We start from the raw sequence: 27335 nt of genomic DNA on the forward strand, positions 1-27335 counted from the left end.
TGTGGTTTTGTTACATTATAACAGTTCTTTATATACTCTGTATACAAGACCCTTATCAGATAGATGATTTGTAAATATTTTCTCCCATCCTGTGGATCATGTTTTTACTCTCTTGAGAACATCCTTTGATAACACAAAAGTTTATAATTTTGATGAAGTCCAATTTATCTATTTTTTAAAATTTTGTTGCATGTGCCTTAGGTGTCCTATATTGCAAAAGAAAACCACTGCAAATCCAAGAACATAAAGATTTACTCCCATGTTTCCTTCTAAGGGTTTTATGATTTTAACTCATATTTATGTCTTTGGTCCTTTTTTTGATCTGATATTTTTAGATGATGTGAGATAAGAATCCAACTTCATTCTTTTGCATTAGGATACTAGTTGTCTCACACAATTTGTTGAAGAGACTGTTCTTTCACTATTTAATGGTCTTGGAACCCTTGTTGAAAATTGATTGATAAAAATGTGGGTTTATTTCTAGACTCCCAATTCTATTCCTTTGATTCTTTGAGCAGCAGCACATTGCTTTTTTGTTTTGTTTTGTTTTGTTGTGGGATTTTTGTTGTTGTTGTTTTGTTTTGTTTTTTGGGGTTTTTTTTTTTTTTGGTCCTCAGAGTTTATTTTTTATTTATTTTATTTTTTAATTTTATTTTTTATTTTTTAAAATTTACATCCAAATTAGTTAGCATACAGTGCAGCAATAATTTCAGGAGTAGATTCCTTGATGCCCCTTACCCATTTAGCCCATCCCCCCTCCCACAACCCCTCCAGGAACCCTTAGTTTGTTCTCCATATTTATGAGTCTCTTCTGTTTTGTCCCCCTCCCTGTTTTTATATTATTTTTGTTTCCCTTTCCTTATGTTCATTTGTTTTGTCTCTTAAAGTCCTCATATGAGTGAAGTCATATGATTTTTGTCTTTCTCTGAGTGACTAATTTCACTTAGCATAATACTCTCCAGTTCCATCCACGGGGTTGCAAATGGCAAGATTTCATTCTTTTTCATTGCCGAGTAATACTCCATTGTATATATATACCACATCTTCTTTATCCATTCATCCATCGATGGACATTTGGGCTCTTTCCATACTTTAGCTACTGTTGATAGTGCTGCTATAAACATGGGGATGCATGTGTCCCTTCGAAACAGCACACCTGTATCCCTTGGATAAATGCCTAATAGTGCAATTGCTGGGTCGTAGGGTAGTTCTATTTTTAGTTTTTTGAGGAACCTCCATACTGTTTTCCAGAGTGGCTTCACCAGCTTGCATTCCCACCAACAATGCAAAAGAGATCCTCTTTCTCTGCATCCTCACCAACATCTGTTGTTGCCTGAGTTGCTACTGTTAGCCATTCTGACGGGTGTGAGGTGGTATCTCATGGTGGTTTTGATTTGTGTTTCCCTGATGATGAGTGACGTTGAGCAATTTTTCATATGTTGGTTGGCCATCTGGATGTCTTCTTTGGAGAAGTGTCTATTCATGTCTTTTGCCCATTTCTTCACTGGATTCTTTGTTTTTTGGTGTTGAATTTGATAAGTTCTTTATAGATTTTGGATACTAACCCTTTATCTGATATGTCATTTGCAAATATCTTCTCCCATTCTGTCAGTTGCCTTTAGTTTTGCTGATTGTTTCCTTCGTTGTGCAGAAGCTTTTTATTTTGATGAGGTCCCAGTAGTTCATTTTTACTTTTGTTTCCCTTGCCTCCAGAGATGTGTTGAGTAAGAAGTTTAGCAGCACACTGTTTAGATTACTGTTGCATTGTAATAAGTTTTGAAATTTTGAAGTGTAAGTCCTCCACCTTTGTTCTTTTTCAAGATTAATTTGGTTATTTGTGGTTCTAGAAATTCCATAGGAATTTTAAGAACAGCTTTTCTATTTGTGCAAAAATTTACACATATTTTAACTCATTTTACTAAGTCAGTAATTTATAAGGTAAGCAACAATTATTATCCCCATTTTACGAAAGATGAAACAAGGGTACCGAGAAATTAGCCAACCTGCCCAAGGCCTCAACTAGTAAGGAAATTAGTTTGAACCCACAAAGGCTGGCTCTAGAATCTATGCACTTAATCAATACATTAAACTACCTCGTTTGTCATATGGGCTTGTTTCAGGCTTGGCTCTTCTGACTCTTGCAACATTGTCAGTGTTCTGCTTATGCTTTCACTAAAGTGGAGCCTATAATGAAAGCTGATGGTCTGTCTTCTGCTGCTGCACTTAATGAACCCTAATTGGGGGACTATGATGTTAGCCTTTTGCTCCTTTTAATCTGGGCTAGGTACCTTTTAATCTAAGGATCATACCTTTGATGATTACCACTTATTTCTCAGTCATGATTGCACTTAAAAATCAAATGAAAGAAAATAATCCTAAAGTACGAAAAGTGAGTATAGCCCATCTATTGAAGCCAACTGGAAAGATGAACCATGGCAGTGAAATTGCATCTTGCTAGGAGAGACACTGCACAAATATGCCTCTTGGTGTCCTCTGAGCTATTCTGTCACGTACAGATCTCAAAGCCATCTTGTCAGGCAATTCAGCAACCTCACTTCAAAATGAGTCTATAGGAATGTAGGGACACACCATAAAGTTTATTCTCATTGATTTATTACTCCAGAAAAGTCAACATCAATCACTTGTGATTGCAAGTCAGATATTTTTCAGGTCCTGTCAGTGTTTTGTTTTGTTTTGTTTTGTTTTTGCTTCATTGATATATCACTGTTAAAATTGTTCCACAACCATTGTAATTCTGTCAATTCCTTCTTTTGCTTTATATTTCTTGTTGCTCTGTTTTGGGGATATAATGGCCCATATTTACCTAAGAATCATTGTGTAATAGATCCTTTAACAGTATAAATTAATCCTCCATGTCTTTTTAAGTGTCTTTGCCTTTAATTCTACTTTGTCTAATCTTAAATCTTTGATTCCTGTTTTTATTTATTTTTATTTGTCTAACATACCTTCGCACTTTTTTTTTTACACATTTTGCATTCTTTAGTTTTGTTTGTGCTCCTTGTGATCTAGCATACATTTGTTGGTGCCTTTTATCTTATTTTGACTCAATCTAAAGGTCTTTGTATTTTAATATGGAAATTTAATTTATGTACATTTATGGGCTCACAAGTGACATGTAGTATCTTTTGTTGCCTTTATTCCACACTTTTCTTTTTTTAATGATTTATTTCTGATGTTTTGACATACACACTATGGTCAGTTTGCTTTTATCCTCCTCCTGTTTTGAATGTATATAACCTATATGTAATTATCCCAGTGGTTAACTTTATGTTCTTAAGAATTCTCTCTCAGAACTCTTAAATCATTTTAATGATGCAGTACACTTAGAAACTGTAACTGCTTTTAGGGACCCTATAAAAGCTGGATAAGATTGTTCTAGGGTGGAGCCAACTCGGCAACAGCTCATGGGTGCCTTGAATGGATTTCAGTTGTGTCATGGGATGTTGATTCCCTCAGCCCTTCCGGAGGCCAGGTATTCAGGTACGGTACAGCAAGGTATATCAACGTTAGGACACATTCACATGTGATTAGGACGTAGTGAATGTATACTGTAAGCCATTGTGCACAAATACATAAACATATGTGAAACAAAATTCCACAAAATAGTAAGTGTCCTTATTATGTGTGATGCAGTCTCTTCTATTTTGTACAATTTACTATTTTAATGCCAGTAATGACACAGTGAATTGATTTCAAGGCCCATTAATGAAGGAATTCACTATCTTAACTACATGTTGGAATTATCTGAGGGACTGTCTCTATAAGATACTGACAACTGAGTTCCATAGCCAGAGATTCTAAATACAGTAATGCAGGAGCCAGCAAACTACAGCCTGGGAGCCGAACCCAGCCCACCACTGGTCTTGGATAGCCTGCAAGTTAACAATGGCTTTTACTTTTTTAAGTGCTTTAAAAAATCAGAAGAATAATAATACTTTGTGACATGTGAATATTATGTAAAATTAAAATGGGTGCCTGGGTGGCTCAGTCTGTTAAGGGAACGACTTCAGGTCAGGTCATGATCTCATGGCCCGTAGGTTCAAGCCCCATGTCGAGTTCTGTGCTGACAGCTCAGAGCCTGGAGCCTGCTTCGGATTCTGCGTCTCCCCCTTTCTCTGCCTTTCCCCTGCTCATGCTCTGTCTCTCTCTGCCTCTCAATAATAAATGAAAGTTAAAAAAAATTAATAAAATCTATAAAATCAATAAAATGTTAGTGTCTATCAATAATTATTGGAACAAAGCCACACTTATTTATTTATGCTTTGGCTTACACGTTGCCTATAGCTACTTTTGCACTGTAACGACAAGAGCTGTAACAGAGACCAACACGTGGCCCACAAAACCTCAGATATTTATTCTTTGTCCCTTTACAGAAAGTCTGCCAACTCATGCACAAGGGATTTCATTCTGCAATTTGAAAAGTCAGTTTGAGACTGAGGATTTCCTAGCTAAGTTCTCGCAGAGCTCCTTGGAGCTGCCTCTAGCTGGCAGTGGACACAGGGTGCGAGGCTCCAGGCTTACTGCCCACCTTCCCAGTGGAGCCATTCCACCTGTCGTCTGTTTCACACACTCAGGAGCTTACCCTTGCAAACTGCATGTAGTTAAATCAACTGCAGGGGGAGAGGGGCTTTTCTAAGACAAAACCACAAGACGTACCATCATGTAATATGGAAAATTGTGAATGTTAGTATTTCTCAAGCAGATCAGGCTACTATCCAATTGTCTTCTGAATTTGTTCAAGCTCTAGATAAGGGTGCCATAAGAACCTCAGAAAATTTAAGAGTAGCTCTCAAAGCCCTGGAAAATGAAGCTTCTACATGTGGATTTAGTCTGGACCAATGGCTCCCGCCACTGGCAGCACACTGGAATCTCATGCCTGTGCACCACAGATGGTTCCAATATGCAGTCAGGATTGAGAATGTTGATCTAGTTTTTATTGTTGCTATTTGTCATTGTTCAACCAGTGGCAGAAAGTATCAGTGGTGTGAGAACCTTGGGATAAGATTTTTTTTTTTTTTTTCATTTTCCCAAGCAAGTGCACCATTGTGGGAGGGGCAGAAGGAAAGCGGCTCCCAGGCAGGCTCCACACCCGATGCAGGGCTTCATCTCACAATTGCTGAGATCATGACCTGAGTCAAAATCAAGAGTCGGATGCTTAACTGACTGAGCCACCCAGGCGCCCCTTCACTTTTAATTAGAATTTTTCTCATCCACCCTAACTCCTTAAGTTCAAACCTAATGTGTGCAGGAAGTTCAGCTGCCAAAATGCCAATATTTTAAATAAAGCTAGCACATCTAAAATACGTGATCCTCTTTTGTTCTGAGGATTTGGGATAGGCATAGTAAGTGGATTGAAAGATGCTTGGCTCAAAAAAAGGGAGGTTTCAGCTAACAAATTGTTACTAACCAGAAACATCTGTCTTTCCATAACATGGCTGTGACACTACATGTCACCCTGCCCTTCTGTGTTAGAGGTACCCCCCACCCACCTCAGGTTACACACCAGGTGAGTTATTATTTTTGTATCTTTTCACTTAGCCCTACTTTGCCATAAGTGAAGACTTGTTTGAGAGTAGTTACATAATTTGTTGAGAATTTAATCTCTCAAAGCAACTTACTTGGGGCTCTCATTCTTTTTATTCTGCATAGATCATAGTAGACCTTTGCAGACAGCTCTGCAGTCAAATAGATCTGAATTTAAAACCCAGCTCTGCCATTTATCAACTGAATCTCTTAGGCAAGTTAGGCAATGTTTCTGATCTTTGTTTTTCTCCTCTACAAATAATGGTTAATATATAATAATATGCTCTCAGGTTTTGAAGGTGGCAAGAGAGGATACCCAGCATGTAGTGAATACATAATGTGTTAAATATGAATATTATTATATATTTCCATGATTCTGGAGTAGTGACATTCTTTACAGGATATCTGTTCCATTACTCTCATATTAGAAGCAAGAAACTGAGGCTCAGATAAGTTTAGTGACTTACTCAGATCCTCAGCCAGTTAGTGGCAAAGCTTGGACTGGACTGGAACTCTGACCTCTTTTCTCACTGGGACAATGTAGATGAACATCCCTTGCTTTCTTTCCGTCTGGGCTGAAGAACGTGCAGTGGCCGAGATTATAGGCTGATTTATCTCTCTAACCCCGCTGCCTCAACAATGATTTGGGACAACGAGAATGGCCAGCAGCTGGGTAGTACAGAACCAGGCTATAAAGTTCAAGGTTCCTGAGGAAAGCTGTTGTCATTCTAGTCCACAGGTTCAAGTCAGACTCAATGAGGAGCTATTATACTATCAAGTTAAGGAAAGGCAGAAGTGTGACTACCTCGCTTCAAGGGAACTACCAGAGCATGTCACTCTATAGACGAACAGAAGCTGGTCATTGCGTTTGACAGCTCACCTGCTAAATGCACCAGTTAACAGGCTGTTCCCTTCCTTAAGAGCTAGGGATCAGAAAGTTCAAACAGAATATTGAGGGCTATTCAAAACACTAGGCTCAAATATTATCACAACAACCACTCTGTTCTTTAGCAAGCTCATTTTTTCTGAATTGTAACTGGCTATTTTGGCTTACTAAAACCCTTCCAAAAAAGAAAAATGAATGACAACTTGACCCAGATTGAGTTTGTCAATCCTTTGGTTCAAGAGCAAAATTGAGTATATTATTGCTTAACAGCCAAAGCCTTCTCCAAACATTTTTTTGGGGGTGGGGGTGGGCAGGCAAGATCCCCATTTATACATTCATTCTGTATAAAATAATAGGGCCTGGCAGAAAAGACACTGGGTTGGAAGTCAGCGGATGTGAGTTTTTGTCACTGTTTTACCACAGATTAGCTATGTAAAACTTCCACAAATAAATGTATCAACCAATATTCATGGTCATCCAGTGCCAAAAAAAAAAAAAACAAAAAACAAAAAAAAAAACCTATAGCACTTAGAAAATTTAGTTTTCTGAGTTGGAAACTAAGGCATTTCATATGCAGGATGTGTCCTTGTAAGAGTTTGCTCTCGTAAGATAAGACTTCTATCAACTGTAAGTCAGGAGGGAACCAAACCCAAACCAACAGCTGTAAGAGCTGACTTTATCACATCATGACAGGAGCTCGGCTACTGGAAGTTTTGGCATAAAGCAAAATTGCAGGCTATTTGTCCAACATTGCACTTGATTTTTATTCCTTCTAATAACATTTCATGTTAGAATGTCAACTATTTGGGAAAGCCGTGTGATTTGGTGGATAGAGCACAGAGGATGGTGTTAGGAGACTGGACCTCTATTCCCCATTGTATCCCTAAATGTGTCCTGGGCCCACAAGTTGCCCCTCCTTCTTGGTACCCTGGGAATAGTGACAGGCACCTTCTCATGTTCCCTGCCTCAATATACAGATGTCTCGGTCTGTTTCAGTGCACAACTGTGAGGGCAGAGCTGTGAGGGTAAGAAAGAAAGGAGGTGAATGTTCTGGAACAATTCAGATATTATAAGTGTGAGATGATACAGTCATGAAAATTTGGAATCTTTAATATTCTGGGTGGTATATTAATTCATTCATTATACCCTTCCAGAACCTAAATTATGTGCAGTTTCTGTCTCTGTAATGTACTTTGTACAAAGTGCCATAGCAAATGCCATTTCAGTATTCGGGGACTGAAACAAAATTTTAAATGAGGAATTTGAGGCCCTGCTGAAGCTACCCTTGTGTTTTATCTTGCACTAATTTTCTACTTAAACTTTAAATTCTTGTCAATGTGAGAAGTTTGCCAGCCTTTGCCTGCCGCCTGTCTCCTGGTCTCCACACAAATGCACACTGCAACGTCCTTGTCTTCACATGCTATTTCTTTACCTTCATTCCTCCTTTTCCACATTTCTACCTAAAATTCTTCCCATCCTTCCAGTTTCGACCAGCGAGTCATTGTAAGTAAGCATGGGGTAAGGACTGCAGAGTATACTTTTTAGAGCAACTAAGGAAATGTGTAATATTGGGTAGCCAAATGCTGACACACCTTCCATAATACCTCATATATATATAGTATATATATATATATTCAATATATATAGTATATATATATATTCAATATATATATACTATATATATTGAATATATATATTCAATATATATATTCTACATATATTGAATATATATATTCAATATATATATATTCTACATATATATATTCAATATATATATATTCTACATATATATATTCAATATATATATATTCTATATATATATTCTATATATGTGTTCTATATATATATTCTATATATATGTTCTATATATATTCAATATATATATATTCTATATATATTCTATATATATTCTATATATATATTCAATATATATATATATTCAATATATATACACATATATATGGCAGTGGGATTTTTCAGGAATAGTCTGGCTGTGCTCTTCCTAGGAAAAGTGAACAGATTTAAAAAATGACCCTCGTGTCAAAATTACTAGAACAGTAATGGTTGTAGCAAGAGGCTATAGCAAGAGGACACTGAGGGCTAAGTGATATAATGTAATTAGTACAACAAATTGGTGTGAAAAAGTCAAAATGAATAATACATGACTATTTTAAAACTCCTTGGCCCTAGGATCCCAGAATTTAATTGTCTTTTCTGTGTGTGTGTACAATGCACCCCAATGTTCACCAGCTAATATGCTAATATATCCAAGAAATCTTGCTGACAAGATTTTGACCAGTCACAGATCTGGAAATGGAAACATTATTGGAACCAGCAGAATTAGGTCTTGGTTCTATTCCTTCCCAGCTGTGTTAAACTGAGCTTATCATTTAATTTTTATGATATCAAATTTCTTATGTGTAAAGTAAGGAAGTCGGATTAGTTGTTCCAAGAGACCTTGTAATATAAAATGTAAAAGTACCTTCTGAGTTAAAAAGGACAGTATTTAAATTGACCTTTCATTAGCGAATGATGCAATCAGATTTGTTGAAAGCCAATTTACTTACAGAAATCTGGGGGCCCAGAGCACAAGAGACAAAGAGAGAGAGAGAGAGAGAAAGAGAGAGGCCTTTCTCATAAGCCCATCCCTAAGGGGTTTAGGCAAACCACATCTGTTGTTCAATGGTTGCAAATTTGTTTGGATGCTTTCTACCTAATCAATCTAACTGAAGATTCTATTGTAAAAAGCCCTGTGTATCCCCTTATTCACAGAAATTTTGCTGCTTTGCATAACTGCATGTGTCCTCAGATGTCCATTAGCTGATTAGGTCCAAGGAACGTGGGAGAGCGAGATAGACTGGAGAGCTATTGCTGTCAAATGTAAACATCAAAATACTCCCAATGGTTGTTACGGGTATATATTATGGATCTTGGTTTCCTTACCTTGAATTTTGAAAGTAGCTTAAGCACCTGGGAATGTACAAAGAGATACTTCTTTTGTTTCTCCTAGGTGACATTTTCAACCAGGGGCTAGTTAATTTAATTTGAAGTGTTTGATAAACTTATTCAATTTGTCCCATGTGAATCTATCTTAGAATAACCAGCAAGTTCTGTAAAATTTAACTAAGTACTAGAAAATATAAAAATTTATGTGAATGAGTAGAGCTATTTTTCTTTCAAGCTGACATTTTTTTTTGCAAACTATGTATTTTAGTAACAGATATCTGAGTCCTCTTCATACTGCTAAGCAAGCACAAGTATTAACTACTATTGAAATATTTACAAGATAATCTATTTTTCTTTCTGAAAATGGAAGGAAAACCGTGACAAAGATCATTTTATAGATCAGCTCCAGATATTTGATTATTGAGCAAAAGAAGTTTAAAAGCATTTTTTATTAAGTTGCTCTTAAGACATTTGTTTATTTATTTACTGTAAGTATTTACTTACTGTGTTGGTGACTTTAGGTGACTGTGGTAAGAAATTGCATCAAAACAACTAAATCTGGAGAATTAAAGCAGGTATTTCTAAGAACATAACTGGAAATTTTTAGCCTCAAATCAATTTGGCCACCATTCAGGTTTTGTAAGGGTGCAAGTAAAACACAACATTCACAATTGGGACTTGAATAAAGTATATGCAATTTTTGGAAATTGCCTCAAGGACTTTGTTCCTCTAAACAATGTGTTGCCTTTGATGTTAGATGTTCCTGAGCTCTGACTACAATTTGGAGCTTTGGGGTTCAGCCTCTACTTCTTCGGAACAAAATTTCCACTAAACTCTGCTTTCCTCTGAGAAATAGCTGTTGGAAAAGAAAAAAAAGTCTATTTGCTAGAGAATTAAAATGGTTTTGATAAAGTTCAAGACTTATTTTGACAGGGTCTCTTTCCCTAAGCATCTTCTCATTTCAATATCAAAAAATTTTTAAAAGTTACATGTACTTTGCTTATACATTTAAAATACTTTTTTCTCCTCCTCTGACTTTGTTTAAAATTCAGAGCACTAATGTACCAGTTTTAAGAAATGTTAGATACTATTGTTGGGTCTTTGCCATATTTTTTTTACAACTTGCTGTCATTTTCTCCTCCTTTAAGCCTTTAGACTACAGGCCTTCTCCACCAAAAGCAATGCAAAGTAGTGATAAGGAAGCTCTGTGAGGAGGTGTGGCTGGGTTCCCAGGGGACTGCTTATCTTGGCCACTACTGAACACAAGGTGGGATCCTCTTAAGATGAGTTCTGGGCATGCTTTTTTTTTCCCCACATCATCCAGCCTGCTATCGACAGTGATCTTCCCCAAATGAAAATTTGGTTCAAACCCTTTATGGTCTTTCCACTGCTTTAAGGATATAGTCCAAATTCCCTACCACAGCCCACACCACATCGCACTTCACTACCTCTTCAGCTGTTTCCCTTGTTTGCTGCATTGGTCTCTTCACATCTTGTGCTGCAGTTGCATAGATACTTGCAGTTCCCTTAATAGTATCAAATTCCAACACATTGCTGACACTAACGACTCTATACCTAAATAGCCACACAGTCGAAATCCTAGAGTTCTCTCAAGAGGAGAACACCTCATGGAGGTGTTCCTTTCCACCTTCTCCTCCTTCCCAGAGAATTGACCATAATCTCCTTTGTGCCCCCACTTCCCTGCCACCCTAAGACACCTTATTATACATGGGTTAAATCTTTGGGTTTCTTTACTAAACTGGAATTTCCTTGCTGTGAAGACCGTGAATTGTTCGTTTGTTGGTTTGTTTGTTGTGTTCTTTGTAAACATGCTAAAACACTTTTGTAAATTAATGTATAAATGAATGAATACCCAAGGTTCCCTGTAACCATGATGGCCCTGGTAAGACAGATTTGGATTACAAATAGTCAATCATAAGGTTTCACTGGGACTCTACCACACCATGCCAAACCCTGGAGACTTGGTAGAGTTTGTGGGCTAGGTAGGGAAAATAAGAAAGGACCTCCAAAAGGAAATGGTATTAAACTGAGACCTGAAAAGCAGATAACTAGGCAAGACGAGGCTGGGAAGGGATATTTCTGGCAAAGGGAAGAGGAAGCACAAAGGTGTGGGCATCGAAAGAGTACAGGACATTTCAGGAACCAAGAGGCGTCTTAGTGTGGCTTGCACCTGAAGAGAGAAGGTTGGGGGCAAGCAATGAGGTGTGGAGAAAAGGGGGGGGGGGCTGGATCACACAAGGCCTTATAGGTGTGCATAAAGAGGAGGGGGTCCGCGGCCCTTAGACTGAGCACACCTCCCTCACTGGCCCCAGACTCCTGCAGTCCCTGATGTCCTGTGGAAGACTTAGGAAACCTGGAGGAGGGGCGTATTTGTGCTCACAGTGAAAACTCCTCACTGGCTTCAGTTAAAGTTTTTAGCATTTTAACACTTTTAACCCTTAAAAATTTGGGTGTGGTTTGTTTTCTTTCTCACTTTTAGATTTTTTTTCTTGGGCTTAAAATATGTGAATGTTATTGAAATGTTTAAAGTATTTTGTTGGTCTTCTGTGAATGCGCCTGCCACTTTGAGTAGGGCTTATTTACTTCCTTGTTATGTTCATTTTAGATGCAATCTGGAAACTCACCTAGTTGTTTCTCTATAAGAAATTGGCCAAAAAGTGTATAACTATTAGTATTTCACTGAATACCTGTTATGTACAAAGCACTCTTCTAATGCTGAGGGAATTCAAAATGAGCTAGCCCTGGGAACTAGCAGCCCTGGAAACAAGTTTTACATCTCAAAAGAATCTATTTGGTATCCTAAAGCAATTATAAATTAATGCCCTACATGTAAATAATTATACTGAACTGAAGGGTATAAAGGAGATGTAACATTAACTAAGAGCTATAGATAAGTTCGTTCATTAGTTATCCTTTTTTATAATTTTTACACACTTTCATTGATCCTCAATAAAAATATTTCTTTCCATAATTTTGATCTTAATATTTGCTGGAACTTCAAATACCATCACCAGGTTATTGTTTTAAAATGTTTTTTCTTATATTATCTTTTAAATCATCACACCTGCGTGTTGAAGATTAACTTAGAGGTGTATTTCATTTATCGTATGTAGTGAATCTGTACAGCAGTTTTTTTAAATACATGTGATGAATCAGGTGGTTGGACCAAGTTGAAGAACATGGTGAAAATAGGATTTATAAAAGAGGAGAAAACATTGCAGAAAACAGTTTGGGGATAATGTTTCCTGCCTGCACAATTTGGGGGTAAGGATTAGCTGGCAGCTGGTAGGAAGAGGCAGGTCTTGGTACTCTGACCTTGAGTAGACTGACCAGAAATGTCAGACATTTTCAATTCTTTGTAGATTCCCCAGGAAACCTTGAGCATTTAGCTGAAGCGCCATTTGACACTCTCTCTGGGGAACGTCTGGAGGCACTTTTCCACTCACTCTTCATTGTGGTTGGGCCCCATTTCTCTCACTAGAAAGTTTCAAAGGTATAAGCAGAGATACATCCACAGAGTTTAGTTCACTGATATTTATCTAAGAATGATTTATAACTCTCATAAGCATAAATAACAGAAATGCTCAAAGTCAGTGATTGATGACTGAACAATGGTACATTCATACAATGGAATTGTATACAGCCATTAAAAATCTTGTCATAGAAGAATAATCTGTGGCATACGGTGCATGTCTGTGGTATAATATTTTAAACACTATGTACATATCTATACATACTTAAAACACAATGATCCTGTATTTAGATGCAGTAGCTAAAAGTTCAAATGGCTATATACCAAAAAAGTTTAAAGTGCCCATCTCTGGGTGGTTTGATAATGGATGATTTTTATATTGTTCTTGCTTTCCTCACATTTCCCAACTTTTCTTCATTGAACCTAGATTATTTTTGCAATAAAAAATCCTATTTAATTTATCAAACTTGATGAAACAATTCATAATTTTACATTTATAAAGTTTAAAAGTATAATTGTTTAATGTTAAAAAACAATTTATAATGCATTTCATGAGATTTTAAAAGGACATATGAGAATATATTTGCGTGCTTATGTTTATTCTAAAGAATAACCATGGCCTAGAATTTATTACATCACTTGGTTATCCACGTCCTCAGCCAGTCACCTCAGACTGGAGCCAGCATTTCCTACAATTCTATTACAACTCTGAAACGCTACTTTTGAAAGAGAAAAAAGAATTGACTCACCCTCTATCAAGCAAGAAGAAAACTGAATTCGGTCATGCCTTTGTTTTAATTTTTACCAGGAAAGTAGAATTGGACCAAGGAGGTGGAGACAGGGAGGCATGAGGCAGAACTTTCGTCCTATGTAATCATCACGATTCTCCCCCTTTCAACAATTTTTCAAAGTTATGGAAAATACTGTGCAAAAACAGCTTCCAGTCTTTCCCCCCTTTATAAGAATAATAACAATAATAACCAACATGTATTTAAAGCTCATTATGTGCCAAGTACTCTGTTAATGTGTGTACACATACACACACACACACACACACACACACACTAAACTAATTTAGTCCTTATAATATTTTGAGGCAGGTTTTATCATCTCACACATGAGGAAATAAAGATACATTTTCCTCAGCTGTAAAGCCCTGATGTAGAAATTCCAGAGCTGCCACTGGGAGAGACATGGAATAAATTTTTATTTTACGATATGTTCTGGAGTCCACTCAGTCACCTTATTTCTGATCTTTTTCTTAACTTCTGTTTTATACAGATGTGGTTACCACAGAGGACTTACCATTCAACATTCATGGTAAGAAAATAAGACAAGAATTTTTAGTTACTATACACCAGTATCTCTCAGATGGGGAACAAAGTTTGTTCATTAATTTTTTTTTAATTCAGGTGTAATTAACATATAGTAGGATATTAGTTTCAGGTCTGAAACTAATCACAAGAAGTGATTACTGATCACAAGAATTGTACTCTTATCCCTTCACCTATTTCACTGTTTGTGGAAATGCAAGCTGGTGTTGCCACTGTGAAAAACGGCATAGAGCTTCCTCAAAAAAATAGAAATCAAAATACCATATGATCCAGCAATTCCACTACTGAATATTTACCCAAAGAAAATCAAAACACTAATTTGAAAATATATGTGCACCCCTATGTTTATTGCAGCATTAATTACAACATCCAAGAAATGGAAGCAACCAGTGTCCATCCATAGGTGAATGGATAAAGAAGATGTAGTATACATACACAATGAAATATTACTCAGCCGTAAAAAAGAGTGAAATCTTGACATTTACAACAACATGAGTGGATTTAGAAGGTATAAGGCTAAGTGAAATAAGTCAGCCAGAGAAAAACAAGTACCATATAATTTTACTCATAGGTGGAATTTAAGAAACAAAAACAAAGAAGAGACAACGAAAAAACAGGCTTTGTTCATATTTTAAAATAGTTACTTTGGAGTCATTGTTCTGACGCAACTCTATCTCATTAGACTTGTCACTGTGGCAAAACTGTGACAAACACTGAGAAACAGAAGCTAAGTAGATGCAATCCCTATTCCAGAGGAGTTCTCACTTCTGGAATACCTGCCAGAAATACTACTGTGGGATAAAAAAAATTAAAACAATCTATCAGAGTGAATAAATGCTGAATGCGACCACAAAATGGTGCACACAGGTAAAAGGGATCTCACGGTGCAGTGGTGAGGACGGTCTGTGGTCAAACCAAGCAGTGTTCAGCTGTCCCAGCTGTTGACCCTGAGTGGATTTCCCTAAGGGGTTTCTGTCCCCTGAATTTTAAAATAGGCCCATAACATTCATCTTACAGTATTTCTCTAAAGATCAAATAAGAAAACGTAGGCAAAATTGCTTCATCCCAAGCCTGACATAGCATAATTGCCTAGTAAATGAGAACTCTTAAGCCAGGCTGAGTGCTGAGAAAAGGGTAGTCAGGTGGCATTCACTATGTCTGGTTATTTTTCTTTTCTTTTCTTTTCTTTTCTTTTCTTGTCTTTTCTTTTCTTTTCTATTTTCTTTTTTCTTTCCCTTTCTTTCCTTCTCTCCTCTCCTCTCCTCTCCTCTCCCCTCCCCTCCCCTTCCCTTCCCTTCCCTTCCATTCTGTTCTCTTTTTTTCAGGCTCCACTCTCAGCATGGAACCTGACCCAGGGCTCAATCTCACGATCAAGAGTTGGATGTTTAACTGACTGAGCCACCCAGACACCCCTCCGGTTATTTTTCTAGGAAAAAGAAGATGACTTCACAAGAGCTGGCTGAATGCAGAAAGGGAAAGTGTCTTTTGCAGGTGGGATTTAGGCAAGATACTCTAGATATTTTTTTTTAAGGCTCAGAAAAAACTTAAGAGTGGCTGCAGGATCATTAGCTAATTGAAACATTGAGAAAATACACTGAGATAAATGGAAGCAGCAGATTTTAAGAACAGAGACCAGGAGAGGAAAATTAGGCTAAGTGCTTGGAACTAATTATTAGGCTTCTGCATTCAGTGAGACAATCTAATTTTCAAAGTGACTTCAATGTGAAGCCAACATGATGGTGTCAAACTGGAAAGCATTTAAAGGTCAAATATAGACACCCAGTGCTATATGCCCTGAATCCTAAAAATAATGGCTAGCATGGTGGGGGATTGTAAGTGTTCCCATGCATTATCTAATTTTATCTTTGCAGACATCCAGAATTTTATCTTTGCAGAATCCAGAGAGACAGGTGTTATGATCTTCCTTTGCCCAAGAAATTATTAAAGCACAAAGAAATTAAGTAACTTGTCCAAGGTCACACAACTAGTAAAAGAGATTCTTATGACTGAAACCCCATTTGTTTTGCTCCAGAGCTCATACACCAACCACAACCACCAACTATCATGAAGAAAGAGAAGACAAGCCCCAAATAACCTTTAAACATACCTTCTAAGGAATGATCAAATATAACCAAGTCCCTGAGTATGTGACACAATAAGGTATAATGTTATTTGTAACAACTAAATTCAAGAAAATTGTAAGGCTGTAGTAGTCATATGGCTTCATGATTTAAAGTGACATTGGAGACAGCAGAGAAAGAAATTTAAGATGTGGACTCATCAGGTTAACTCTGGTGGTGCATTAAGGCAACATTACTAGAAACTTCTGCAGATAGGGAATCCGGTGCAACCGTTGATAAAAGCTCAAATGAGACACAGTAAGGATTTGGATCCAGATGGTGACCGTGGTATAAATCTGGAAAACTCATAGCAACATGACCTCTCTTGGGGATGAGCTACAGTTCGTGTGGGGCAATGGCTCACTGTGTCTCCTTTTTCCTCACCATTTTTACATATTTTTGAAAATGCACTGCTTTTGATATAAGTCGATAAGTGCTTGAAAGTAGACACTGAAATTACTACTGTTAATATTGACACATTACTTCATAAATTTTACTAGCTAACTGCTTCAGATTGAGTAGTAGCAGGGCCCCTGGGTGGCTCAGTCGGTTAAGCATTGGACTTCAGCTCAGGTCACAATCTGGCAGTTCGTGAATTCAAGCCCTGGATGGGGCTCTGTGCTGACAGCTCAGAGCCTGGAGTCTGCTTCAGATTCTGTGTCTCCCTCTATCTCTTCCCCTCCTCTGCTCACACTCTCTCTCTCTCTCTCTCTCTCAAAAATAGTAAACATTAAAAACAATTTAAAAAAATTTAACAGTGGCTGCAAAACACAGTTAATAAAAAGAAACCCACTCAACAATCTAATTCCAATATGGAATTGTAAAGACACACTCTATGTATTCTGACTTTATTTTGTAATTTTCTTTTTTTAGGAAACAGACTACTTGAACACATTTTTTCTGCGGGAGGTATGTTAACAGTTGGTGTAGAATAATAATAATTTCATCTTAAACTATTGATTTAAGATCAACTAGACACATTACTAGTTGCGATTGCCTAAGAAAATAAAAAGCATCAATTTTTTAAAATAAATGTTTATTCATTTTTGAGAAAAAGAACATGAGGAGGGGAGGGGCAGAGAGAGAGGAGGACAGAGGATCCAAAGCAGGCTCCATGCTGAAAGCAGCAAGCCCAATGCAGGGCTCAAATTCATGAACCATGCAATCATGACCTAAGCTAAAGTCAGACACTCAACCAACTAAGCCACCCAGGTGCCCCAAAAAGCATCAATTTTTTTTTTAATTTTTTTTTTTAACGTTTATTTATTTTTGAGACAGAGAGAGACAGAGCATGAACGGGGGAGGGGCAGAGAGAGAGGGAGACACAGAACCGGAAGCAGGCTCCAGGCTCTGGGCCATCAGCCCAGAGCCCGACGCGGGGCTCGAACGCACGGACGGTGAGATCGTGACCTGAGCTGAAGTCGGACGCTTAACCGACTGAGCCACCCAGGTGCCCCAAAAAAGCATCAATTTTTAAATCAGAAGAGCATATGTTGTTAACTCTCATCATACAAAACTGTAAAGGCAAACAACATATGCTCTTTTTAAAATTAAAATATGCATTTCTTATTTTCCTAAACATTTTGGAACTAGCAATACATAATCTGATATTAATTTTTCTTTTAATTTAGATATTTTAGCCTTCTAACCAACCATGGGTACTTGAGCAAAGTCTCATAAGAGCTTATAAAACAATTGAACTTCCTTGTTTCCTACTTGTAAAGCAAGCAAGGAGCTTAAAATCATCTGATTAATTGGCACCACATCAAGAATAAACATAGACCATTTATATCTCAATCCTGATTTATTTTGGGGCCTACGCTACCACTTTGGGGTTATCCTCCCAACCCTCTATGACTGGAGGACCGTCACCCCCACTTCTGAGGTGCTGCTGTGGACCTGGCTTTAGTTGATTCATGTGCTCCTTCACTATTCTGCATTTCTCAGCCTCCCTTCACACTTGGCCTGTATCCCTACTTCGCACAAGAAAAATGGATGGTAGAACCGAATCCCTATTCATGAATTAAAGCTAAATAGACAGGAAGCTGGACAACACCAGGGACAGGAAAAAACACTTTTACCTTTTTTTCAATCAATAATAAGTCTTTTAAGTATAAATTAGCCAAATAGATATGCCATTTTACTTCTATGTCTTGCCTTCAGTTCTATTTACCTCATTTGAAAGCAGTACAAATATGAATGAATACGCAAGAAACTGTAACTTCAATTGTGTTTCATTCTCAACAAGTAAAAGATTTGAAAAATATTTTTAGCATATTTACAATGTCATATAGTTTGTCTATTACATTAGAAATATACTAATCAGTGTGCACATTATATATTATATTAGCATATAGTATAGTTTAGGAATTGTTTTCTCTCATAACTTTGAAACTGTGAAAGAGTTTGTGGGGTTTTTCCATATCAAGGTAGAATGTCCACATAGCTCTTATCCATAATTATGCCTGTGAGGTCCTGTAGAACAATGGAGGTGAGTTGGAACTCTTGAGTCTTGGTTGTCATTAGACGTGTGACCTTGGACAAAGACTTTAGCACTCAAAGTTCCAGTCTCCCACATGGTTACTGTGGAAACCTAATCTTCTAAAATATAAGATATACTTAAAAGTATATTAATATATTTTCCGTAAAAACGCAAAGTGATACTACCATGATTTTACCTGTTTTATTTTTCAGTTGCTTTGTGGTAGCTTATTGCATATTTTTGCAATTTTCTGCTCTCTTTTTCTCCCACAGAGATAACAGGGATTGTGTATGCAGTAATGGCTGGTATCATCGGAACTATCCTCTCAATTGCCTTCTGTATTAAACGACTAACAAAGGTGAGATTCAGTTTTTAATTTTGCTATAAGTGCGCTTCCTCTGAGTGCAATTCAAGTCAAAGAGAAACAAAATTTCATTCCATCTTTTTCAACTGGACACTTTTTTTTTTGCATTTGCCCTATAGAGGAAGCTGAAATATAAAACTATCCTCCATTTCCCAATGAAAAATTTTATAAAGTTTTGTCTCACTTGACTTAATATACTTTGATGCATAGAGATGAAAGAGTCAAATTTCTAAGTGTAGTATATACTTTAACTTGTGTGTGCAAAATATTTAAAATAACATGATATATTTACATATGTTTAACACTTTTGCTGGTTTTCATTGTCATATTTCTTTATACAAATTTTTCAAACTCCATCTATGTGTTTTCCAGCATGAGTGACTTTCTTTTCTTCATCACAAAAGCTAACTTTATGTCCATATGATACAGCATTCCAAAGCACATAACCTTTACTATAACTTTCTATTTAAGATGTTAAAAAATTTTTTTAATGTTTACTTCCCTTTGAGACAGAGAAAGACAGAGTGTGAGCAGGGAAGTGGTAGAGAGAGAGGGAGACACAAAATCCGAAGCAGGCTCCAGGCTCTGAGCTGTCAGCACAGAGCCCGACTCGGGGCTTGAATTCATGAGCCGTGAGATCATGACCTGAGCAGAAGTCAGCCGCCCAATGGACTGAGCCACCCAGGGGCCCCTTCTTTTTAAGATGTTTAAGATACATTTGTGTGTGTCTATGATGCTATAATTAGAACTGTGATCCTAGATCATTAAAGACCTAGTCACAAAAGAATGGTACGGTTGAGTTCTCATTCATCCTCTGCTCTTGATCTCTCTTTGTGATCTCCACACCATAACCACTATATATATTTTTTAAAAAGGCTTGTTTAGAAGGGTTACAACATTGCTATGACAGGGGTGTAACAAGACTGATAGTAAATTCACATTAAGTTCCTTTGCCTTCTTCTTTTTTTCTTTTTTTTCTAATGTTTATTTATTTATTTATTTATTTTCTCTGTGAGAGTGAGAGAGCCAAAGTGTGAGCAGGAGAAGGGCAGAGAGAAGAGCAGGAGACACAGAATCTGAAGCTCCAGGCTCTGAGCTGTCAGCATAGAGCCAGACGCAGGGCTCGAACCCACAAACGTCGAGCTCATGACCTGAGCCAAGTTGGACACTTAACCGACTGGGCCACCCAGGCACCCCTGCCTTTTTCTTTTTTAACGACTTCTATTAGGTGACTTCTGTAATGATCCAAACCTATAATGGATTATAACACTCCATGTAAATGTATCTTGTCTAAATAATACTTCTTAATAAAAGTAATTGAGAGTGCCTGTTGTAATGTGAGAAATTTTGTAAAGACTTGAATGCAAGATGACTCCTCTTGTCTGCAGGATAAATATTGGGAGAAAATCATCTCCTTGTATTTGGGCATATATGGCAAAATGAGTTGTCTTCTCTCTTGGCTGGCGATCTAAAACCTAAAAAAAAATCAATAAAATACTTAGTTGGCAAAATTCAGAGAAAATATTCTATTTGTATATAGAAAACTTGGATCATGTCTAATATGCTAAGAGACCTTACTTCTTTTTTGTTTTTAATCTGAGAAAGAGAGGACGGGAATCTCAAGCAAGCTCCACACTCTGTGCAGAGCCCGATGCAGGGCTGGATCCCACGACCCTGGGATCATGACCTGGGACAAAATTAAGAGTCTGACCCTCAGCCAACTAAGCCACCCAGGGGCTCCCTTACCTCTTTTTTAAAAAATTTCCATTTTAGCTTTTCATTACAGCATGGAAATATGAGAGTCAATGTTTGGGGTAATAATTCACCTATGGAAACATCAAATACTATTTAGAAAGACAAATACAAATTGAAATCAAAGTTTGTAGATATCTATGAAACCATAAATTCTTCCAAAAGTAACCTCTACAAAGCACATATTAATCAAAAGGAAACAAACTTCAGTCCCAAAAAATATTAAAAAAAATTTGTTTAATGTTTATTTATTTTTGAGAGAGAAAGAGAAGCGCAAGCAGGGGAGGGGCAGAGAGAGAGGGAGACACAGAATCCGAAGCAGGCTCCAGGCTCTTAGCTGTCAGCACAGAGCCTGACGCAGAGCCCTACATGAGGCTCGAACTCATGGACGTCGAGTTCATGACCTGAGCCAAAGTCAGGAGCTTAACCGATTGAGCTACCCAGGAGCCCCACCCCCCCAAAATATTTTTAACTTGAGGCACTTTCTTTATAAGGTCTTAACTTTAGAAAATTGTGGCATTAATATTTATCTGGTTTTTATTCATAGAAAACTCCATCTCCCGTGCAAACTGCACAACCAGAGGACGCAGATCCTGAAAGTTCTGTAGAAACAAGAAATCCAGGTTGGTGCTAATATTCTTAATGCCTTTTGCGTTTTGGTGAGGGAAAAAAATTAGTTACTTCTGGGAGAAGTATGCCCAAGTAAGATTCATTTGTATTCTGTTTTATCGATGCTACTTCTGTAAGATTTTTTTATGTAAACATTTGTCTTCAGCATAATGAAATTATCCCTTAGGCACAAAGTATTTAAAAAAAAAAAAAAAAAAAGGTAAAACAGGGGCACCTGGGTGGTTCAGTTGGCTAAACGTCTGACTTTTGATTTCAGCTCAGGTCATAATCTCACGGTTGCTCAGGTGGAGCCCCGAGTTGGGCTCTGCACTGCTGGTGGGAAGCCTGCTTGGGATTCTCTCTCTCTCCCTCTCTCTTTGACCCTCCCCCACTTCCGCTTCTGTTCTCTCTCTCTCTCTCTCAAAATAAATAAACAACATTTTAAAAAACAAGATAAAACACATACTATAACTAAAAGCAAAATTTAAGATCTTCTGTATACTTTTCATTTTCCAAACTGCAAAGTTATATCTAGGAGGCCCTATAGAGGATACAATTTAATAACCCCTGATCTGCAGCCAGACGTGGGTTTGAATCCATACTCCGAACACTTACTAGCTACGTAACCATGAAGAAGCTACTAATATGGAGATAATGGTAATTAATGTGGAGATAATTTAATAATGACATAATGATAATGTCGACCTCATGGAATTTTATGAGGATTAAATGAGCTATAACAAGTAAAGCATTGAGAACAGTTCTTGGCCATAGTAAGTGCTCATGCCTGTTAGCTCTAATAAGTAATGTAGGCTCCATGAGCAAATGACCTCCTCTACACAACTGGCTAGTCACGTGGCCCCCTGTTTTTCCACTTGCAGGTGCTATGTAGATACACAACATGTGGAAAACTGCAGGTCAGTTTTTTTCACAAAGAACATATTTTTTTTTTTAAGAGAGAGATATCACCTGAGCAGGAGAGAGGGGCAGAGGGAGAGAGAATCTTTAGCAGGTTCCATGTTCAGCACAGAGCCCCGTGCAGGGCTCGATCCCAAGACCCTGAGATCACGACCTGAGCCAAAATCAAGAGTCAAATGCTAAATTGACTGAGCCACCCAGGTACCCCTACATAGAACAGTATTAACCCACACAGTGGTTTTTTAAAACAGCATTCATTGCCAACTTTAAAAAGTGGGAGATTTGTACATTAAAAAACATCCAAATATTAATGCTCCCTTACAGAAAAAAATATAAACTGTAACGATGCTGGAGCCTCTATACCAGCATGAGAGCAATTAATTCATAAGAGCCGAGGAGTGCTTGCAGCCTGAGCTATTGGTTTAAATACCAAGCCAATTTCATTTATTTTTTTCATTATGGCCTCTTGTATAACCTCTATAATTAAGTGCATAGTTCCTATTAAATGTTGCCTGAAGCATAAACCCAAGCAATGTCTATTTTGGGAGATGTCCACCAAGAACAAATCTCTGTGAAATGGGCTTTAAGACTCAAGCAAAGAGGACCTGACTCTGCCTTCTGCAAAACTGACTGGGGTTTTTCCATAATTATAAAAAATTACGACAGAACTGAAGACCTGTAAATTTTTGGATTCTAGTTTTAACCTGGGACCAAGCACCTATCTTCAAAGGCCTTGCTAGGTTTCCTAGACTTTGGAGTGAGGAAAGGAAGTTTTAAAGATTCGCTCCAGCTACATAACCTATAAGCAGGACTTGCCTTGTCAGGTTATCTTGTGGATTGCTCTTAAAGCTTAACCATGGTTGTCACGTAATTACTTAGTCCCAGGAAGGTCATGCTATGTAGAGTAAATGGCATATACAGGAGGCACCGAGGTGGCTCAGTTGGTTAAGCACCCAACTTCAGCTCAGGTCATGATGTCACACATGGTTCATGAGTTCAAGTCCTGCATCAGGCTCTGGGCTGTCAGTTCAGAGCCTGGAGCCTGCTTCGGATTCTGTGTCTCCTTCTCTCTCTCTCTGTCCCTCCCCCGCTTGTGCTCTGTCTCTCTCTCCTTCAAAAGTAAATAAATAAACATTTAAAAAATTTTTAAATGGCATATACAAAGTTCTCAGCTAAAAGGATTAATAAAACCCAATCTGCCTATACTTAACAAAGTTTTCAGTCATGTGCCAGATTTACTTAATTTACTTAGGCTACCTTGTTATAAAACTTGCAGGTGGAACTAACATGTGTATTTTTTAATCTACATTGTGCATGGTTTCAAAAAAATGTTTCGATGCTATTTCTAAAATGGAGCAATTACCACCCAAAGCCTAATTTTGTTTGTTACTCTATTGCTATATGCTTTTAACTACTGATGTATTTTGGTGACAAATTTAGTGTTTAGCATTTCCTCTGCCATTTCTTCCTATACAATATTGAGTCTCTCTGTACAATAGTCTGCAAAAGTTTGGGAAAATTTAATCCACCAAAGCACATTAAAATACCATTGTTAGTTTAAGTGTAACAAATATTTACCAAATGCTTACTGTGGGCTAGGCACCACACTTAATTAGATCTACCAGTTAATGTCTCTATCCTTTAGAAGCTGAGAATCTAGTGAAAGGTGGTCATTGCAGTGAACAAATTTTAAGATATTAGGGGCAATACCATCTAAAGAGACTGGAGCAGGTAGCAGAGGCTTCTGGAGACAGAATCACCTGGGGCCCGTCTTAAAAGAGAGATGAACATTACCCAGGGCAAGATAAGGCAGTTCCAGGCTGAAGGACAATATGACAAAAGGCATGGAAGAAGACAGAATATGCTGTACTCAAGGAATTATGTGCATTTCTATATTAGCAAGATTAATGCTTTGGTTCTCAATTCATGTTTCAAATATATGGAAAGACAGTGAAAAGAACCAGTGGCAAGTCAGATGAGCCAAATTTCAGGCTTCTTTTATTTCCCCCTATTTGTGCAAATGAGGTTATTAAATATGTCTTAGTAAGTTAGTGAAATGGGTTATAAAATCTGATCCATCTCACAGGAAACATTGGGAAACACACACAATTATTAAAAAATGTTTTAGTCCTGTTTTCATAGAATCCTGCTACAAAGAAATGTACAAGTCAAAGGCACTAAGAGACAGTAGAGTGACAATGCCTTCTTAACAAGAACTAGAAATGTTAGAGTGTAAAGTATGAACTGCTTTAGCCCCCTTGAACTTGCACATTGTTTATGCCTCGTGGGGAAGGAGAATAAGTGAGTCGGAGTTCGCTGTCCATGGTGGTGGGCGCATGTGACTCCATCAGCTCATTTCTCATGGGAAAATGTTTGGGATACACAGTTCCCATTATACCCAAATAGAAGAAAACTGTGGAAAACACTCTGTTTTAATAAGAGCAAAACTCTTCTCATCCATTTAACACACTCTCCAGCAGTAACATAAATCCAACTTTCTAGCCAAGAAAGGTGGAGGGTCAGATTTGATGAAGGAGACCAATCCAACACCCTTTTCCCATGTGGTAGTATCAGAGAGAAATTTAGCAATGAGTTGTTGTACAGACTTCTTCTTGTTTATGTCCAAAGAAAAAAGTTATTCTCAAGAGAGATTATAGACTAGGGAGGTTGCTTTAGATTCAAAGACATATATGTTAATTCAACTCACTTATCATTTCTGCCTTCCCACTGTACTCGGCTCCTACACAAGTTCTGTGTTAGTTTCTCATCTCTGTAGAAATTAGGAGCAGAGTAATTACGTTTGTGCCTTATCTAAGGCTTTTGGAATACATTTTCTAAAAAATTCTCTCTTTCTCTACATATTATTCTAATAGTGCTAATCTGAAAGAAAATTCCTTTCATTCCCTAATAATTATGTTCAAGAACAACTCTGTGAGAATGTAGAATTCTAAAGTATATTTTATGTATTCATTTCCTATTGTGCTTAAATATAACTATGCCCCATACTACTGCTTTTTTTCCCCTCTATAATCCTTCTACAGAACAGTAATTCATGAGAATCTGCTCATCAAGCCAGATTTTGGAAGAAGTCAAAGACACAAGACTTCAGTCAAGTGAAAAATGAATGTGTGAATTACACACTCCAATATAGCGTATACCTTCCTAAGCTGTACGTACTTCGGGATGAAAATTTCATTGTAATGAGTCCAGTGACTCAGTGATGGAAAATGTCTGTATTCATTAGGTGTCTATTTCAAAATGTAGAACAAATATTTTCTTTCATGCTTGCTTTTGTGTGTTAGCATTATTTTTATAATTAATTGATTTGGAATTCTGATCCCCAAACTTTGGTTGGCTTCATCCGCAGTTATTTACAAGTGATTTATTCTATTTTATTATACTTTAATGATCGTGCTGTCGAATGAAAGGCTTGTCACATCTAGATGAAATCTAAGTTCTCATTCCAAACTTCTGCATCTTGTCATTGTTTTACATATAGTAAGGGACCTGAAATCCTAATATTTCCCTCATTGCAAGATAGGGGATTACACTGATGATGATGATGATGATATTTTAGTCACATGAGTAAACCTTGTGTTTGGAGATGCCTTCCATACACACATGCATAAAATCATGAGTTATATGTAATGTAGATATAGATGTATAAAATGACATTCACATTCCTTCTCTCATACATAAAACAACACAAAAAGTTTCTCCCATGTTAAAAGGAAGCTTCATGTGTGTAAATGACCTATTTAAAAGAGTTTGTCTGACAGTCGAGCATTAACTCTTTCAGGGCACTGACAGATGCGTTGTGTTCCACTGGAAGAGTTATTTATGTAAGAGGTCACAGTGTCCTGACAAAGAAAGGAATTAATGACTTTACCTTGCAGAGTTAATAACCCTATAAATTCAGTAAGATGTGCCAATTTGACAAGCAGGTGAATATTTTAATGATTTGTACTGTGTTCTCAATTGAATTCTTTAATCCATCCAGTCCCACATTCTCTTCTTAATAAAGCTTTGGAAATTAGCTTAAATAATCCAAAGGAAATTTCTAGACATGAGACTAAGGCTTTGTAACTACATAGCTCTCACTCATTTATAGTAAAATTTAAAAGGCAATATAAAAACAAAGAAGTGCCCTCCTGTGATATTCTATTTCCAAATTACTACAAATCCATACGGCTTTTCATTGTGATAGTTAAGTAAATAATATTATGTACACATTTGGGCTTGGCAGCTTACATTTTTTTTAAATAAATTACGAAATCTAAATCTTAACATACACATTTTTTCTGAGAGTGTTACTTTGTTAAATTGATCATTCAGCTGAAAAGAAGAATAGGATATTTCTGTTAGTATGTATTTTTTAAGGTAGTTTTAACAGTATTATTGGGTTAATTTAATCAAATGAATGACTCAAGCACCAAGGCAATTTTTTTTATTCATTTTTTTGCACGAAGGCAATTTTAAATGTACTTTTTTCAATAAAAATAAAATGTTGAACCAAAAGAGAACAGACTAGGTTTGTTGCTAACGCAATTTACAAGTCAAAGACAAGAGACTAGAGTGACTGTACCATCTCAGCAAGAGCAAGAGAATTCAGAGAATAATGAAAGTATGAATTGCTTTACACTCCTGGAACTTTTCCAGTTAATTTCTCTGTACTTCGATCTGTGGACTTTTCACATTTCAATTTAATGTTTGTAGGAAGAAATTACCTTTACTCTCTTCATGTTGTTATAATTAAACCAGCCTATAATGATAGTAAAGAAATCTTACCTTGGAAGCCAACATGAATGGTTTATATTGAATTTCTTAAAATTGAGACTAGAATCAGGGGTGGGAGTGATGCTGATTAGAAAATTCTATCCTCCAGGC

At 37.1% G+C, this 27335-nt stretch overlaps 1 protein-coding gene across 1 annotated transcript in view; it reads left to right on the forward strand.

Moving 5' to 3' along the window:
- The window catches only part of GYPA (glycophorin A (MNS blood group)), a 35257-nt gene extending 9341 nt beyond the window's left edge, over positions 1–25916 (forward strand). Inside the window, exons 3-8 of the mRNA XM_053216917.1 lie at positions 4059–4071; positions 14151–14189; positions 17197–17232; positions 19078–19163; positions 21469–21544; positions 25490–25916. Of these exons, the coding sequence (XP_053072892.1) occupies positions 4059–4071; positions 14151–14189; positions 17197–17232; positions 19078–19163; positions 21469–21544; positions 25490–25497 (258 nt within the window). The 3' untranslated portion in view covers positions 25498–25916. The remainder of the gene's footprint in view (positions 1–4058; positions 4072–14150; positions 14190–17196; positions 17233–19077; positions 19164–21468; positions 21545–25489) is intronic.
- The last annotated feature ends 1419 nt before the right edge of the window (positions 25917–27335 follow it).

This window comes from Acinonyx jubatus, chromosome B1, assembly GCF_027475565.1.
Source record: "Acinonyx jubatus isolate Ajub_Pintada_27869175 chromosome B1, VMU_Ajub_asm_v1.0, whole genome shotgun sequence".
Lineage (NCBI taxonomy): Eukaryota > Metazoa > Chordata > Mammalia > Carnivora > Felidae > Acinonyx > Acinonyx jubatus.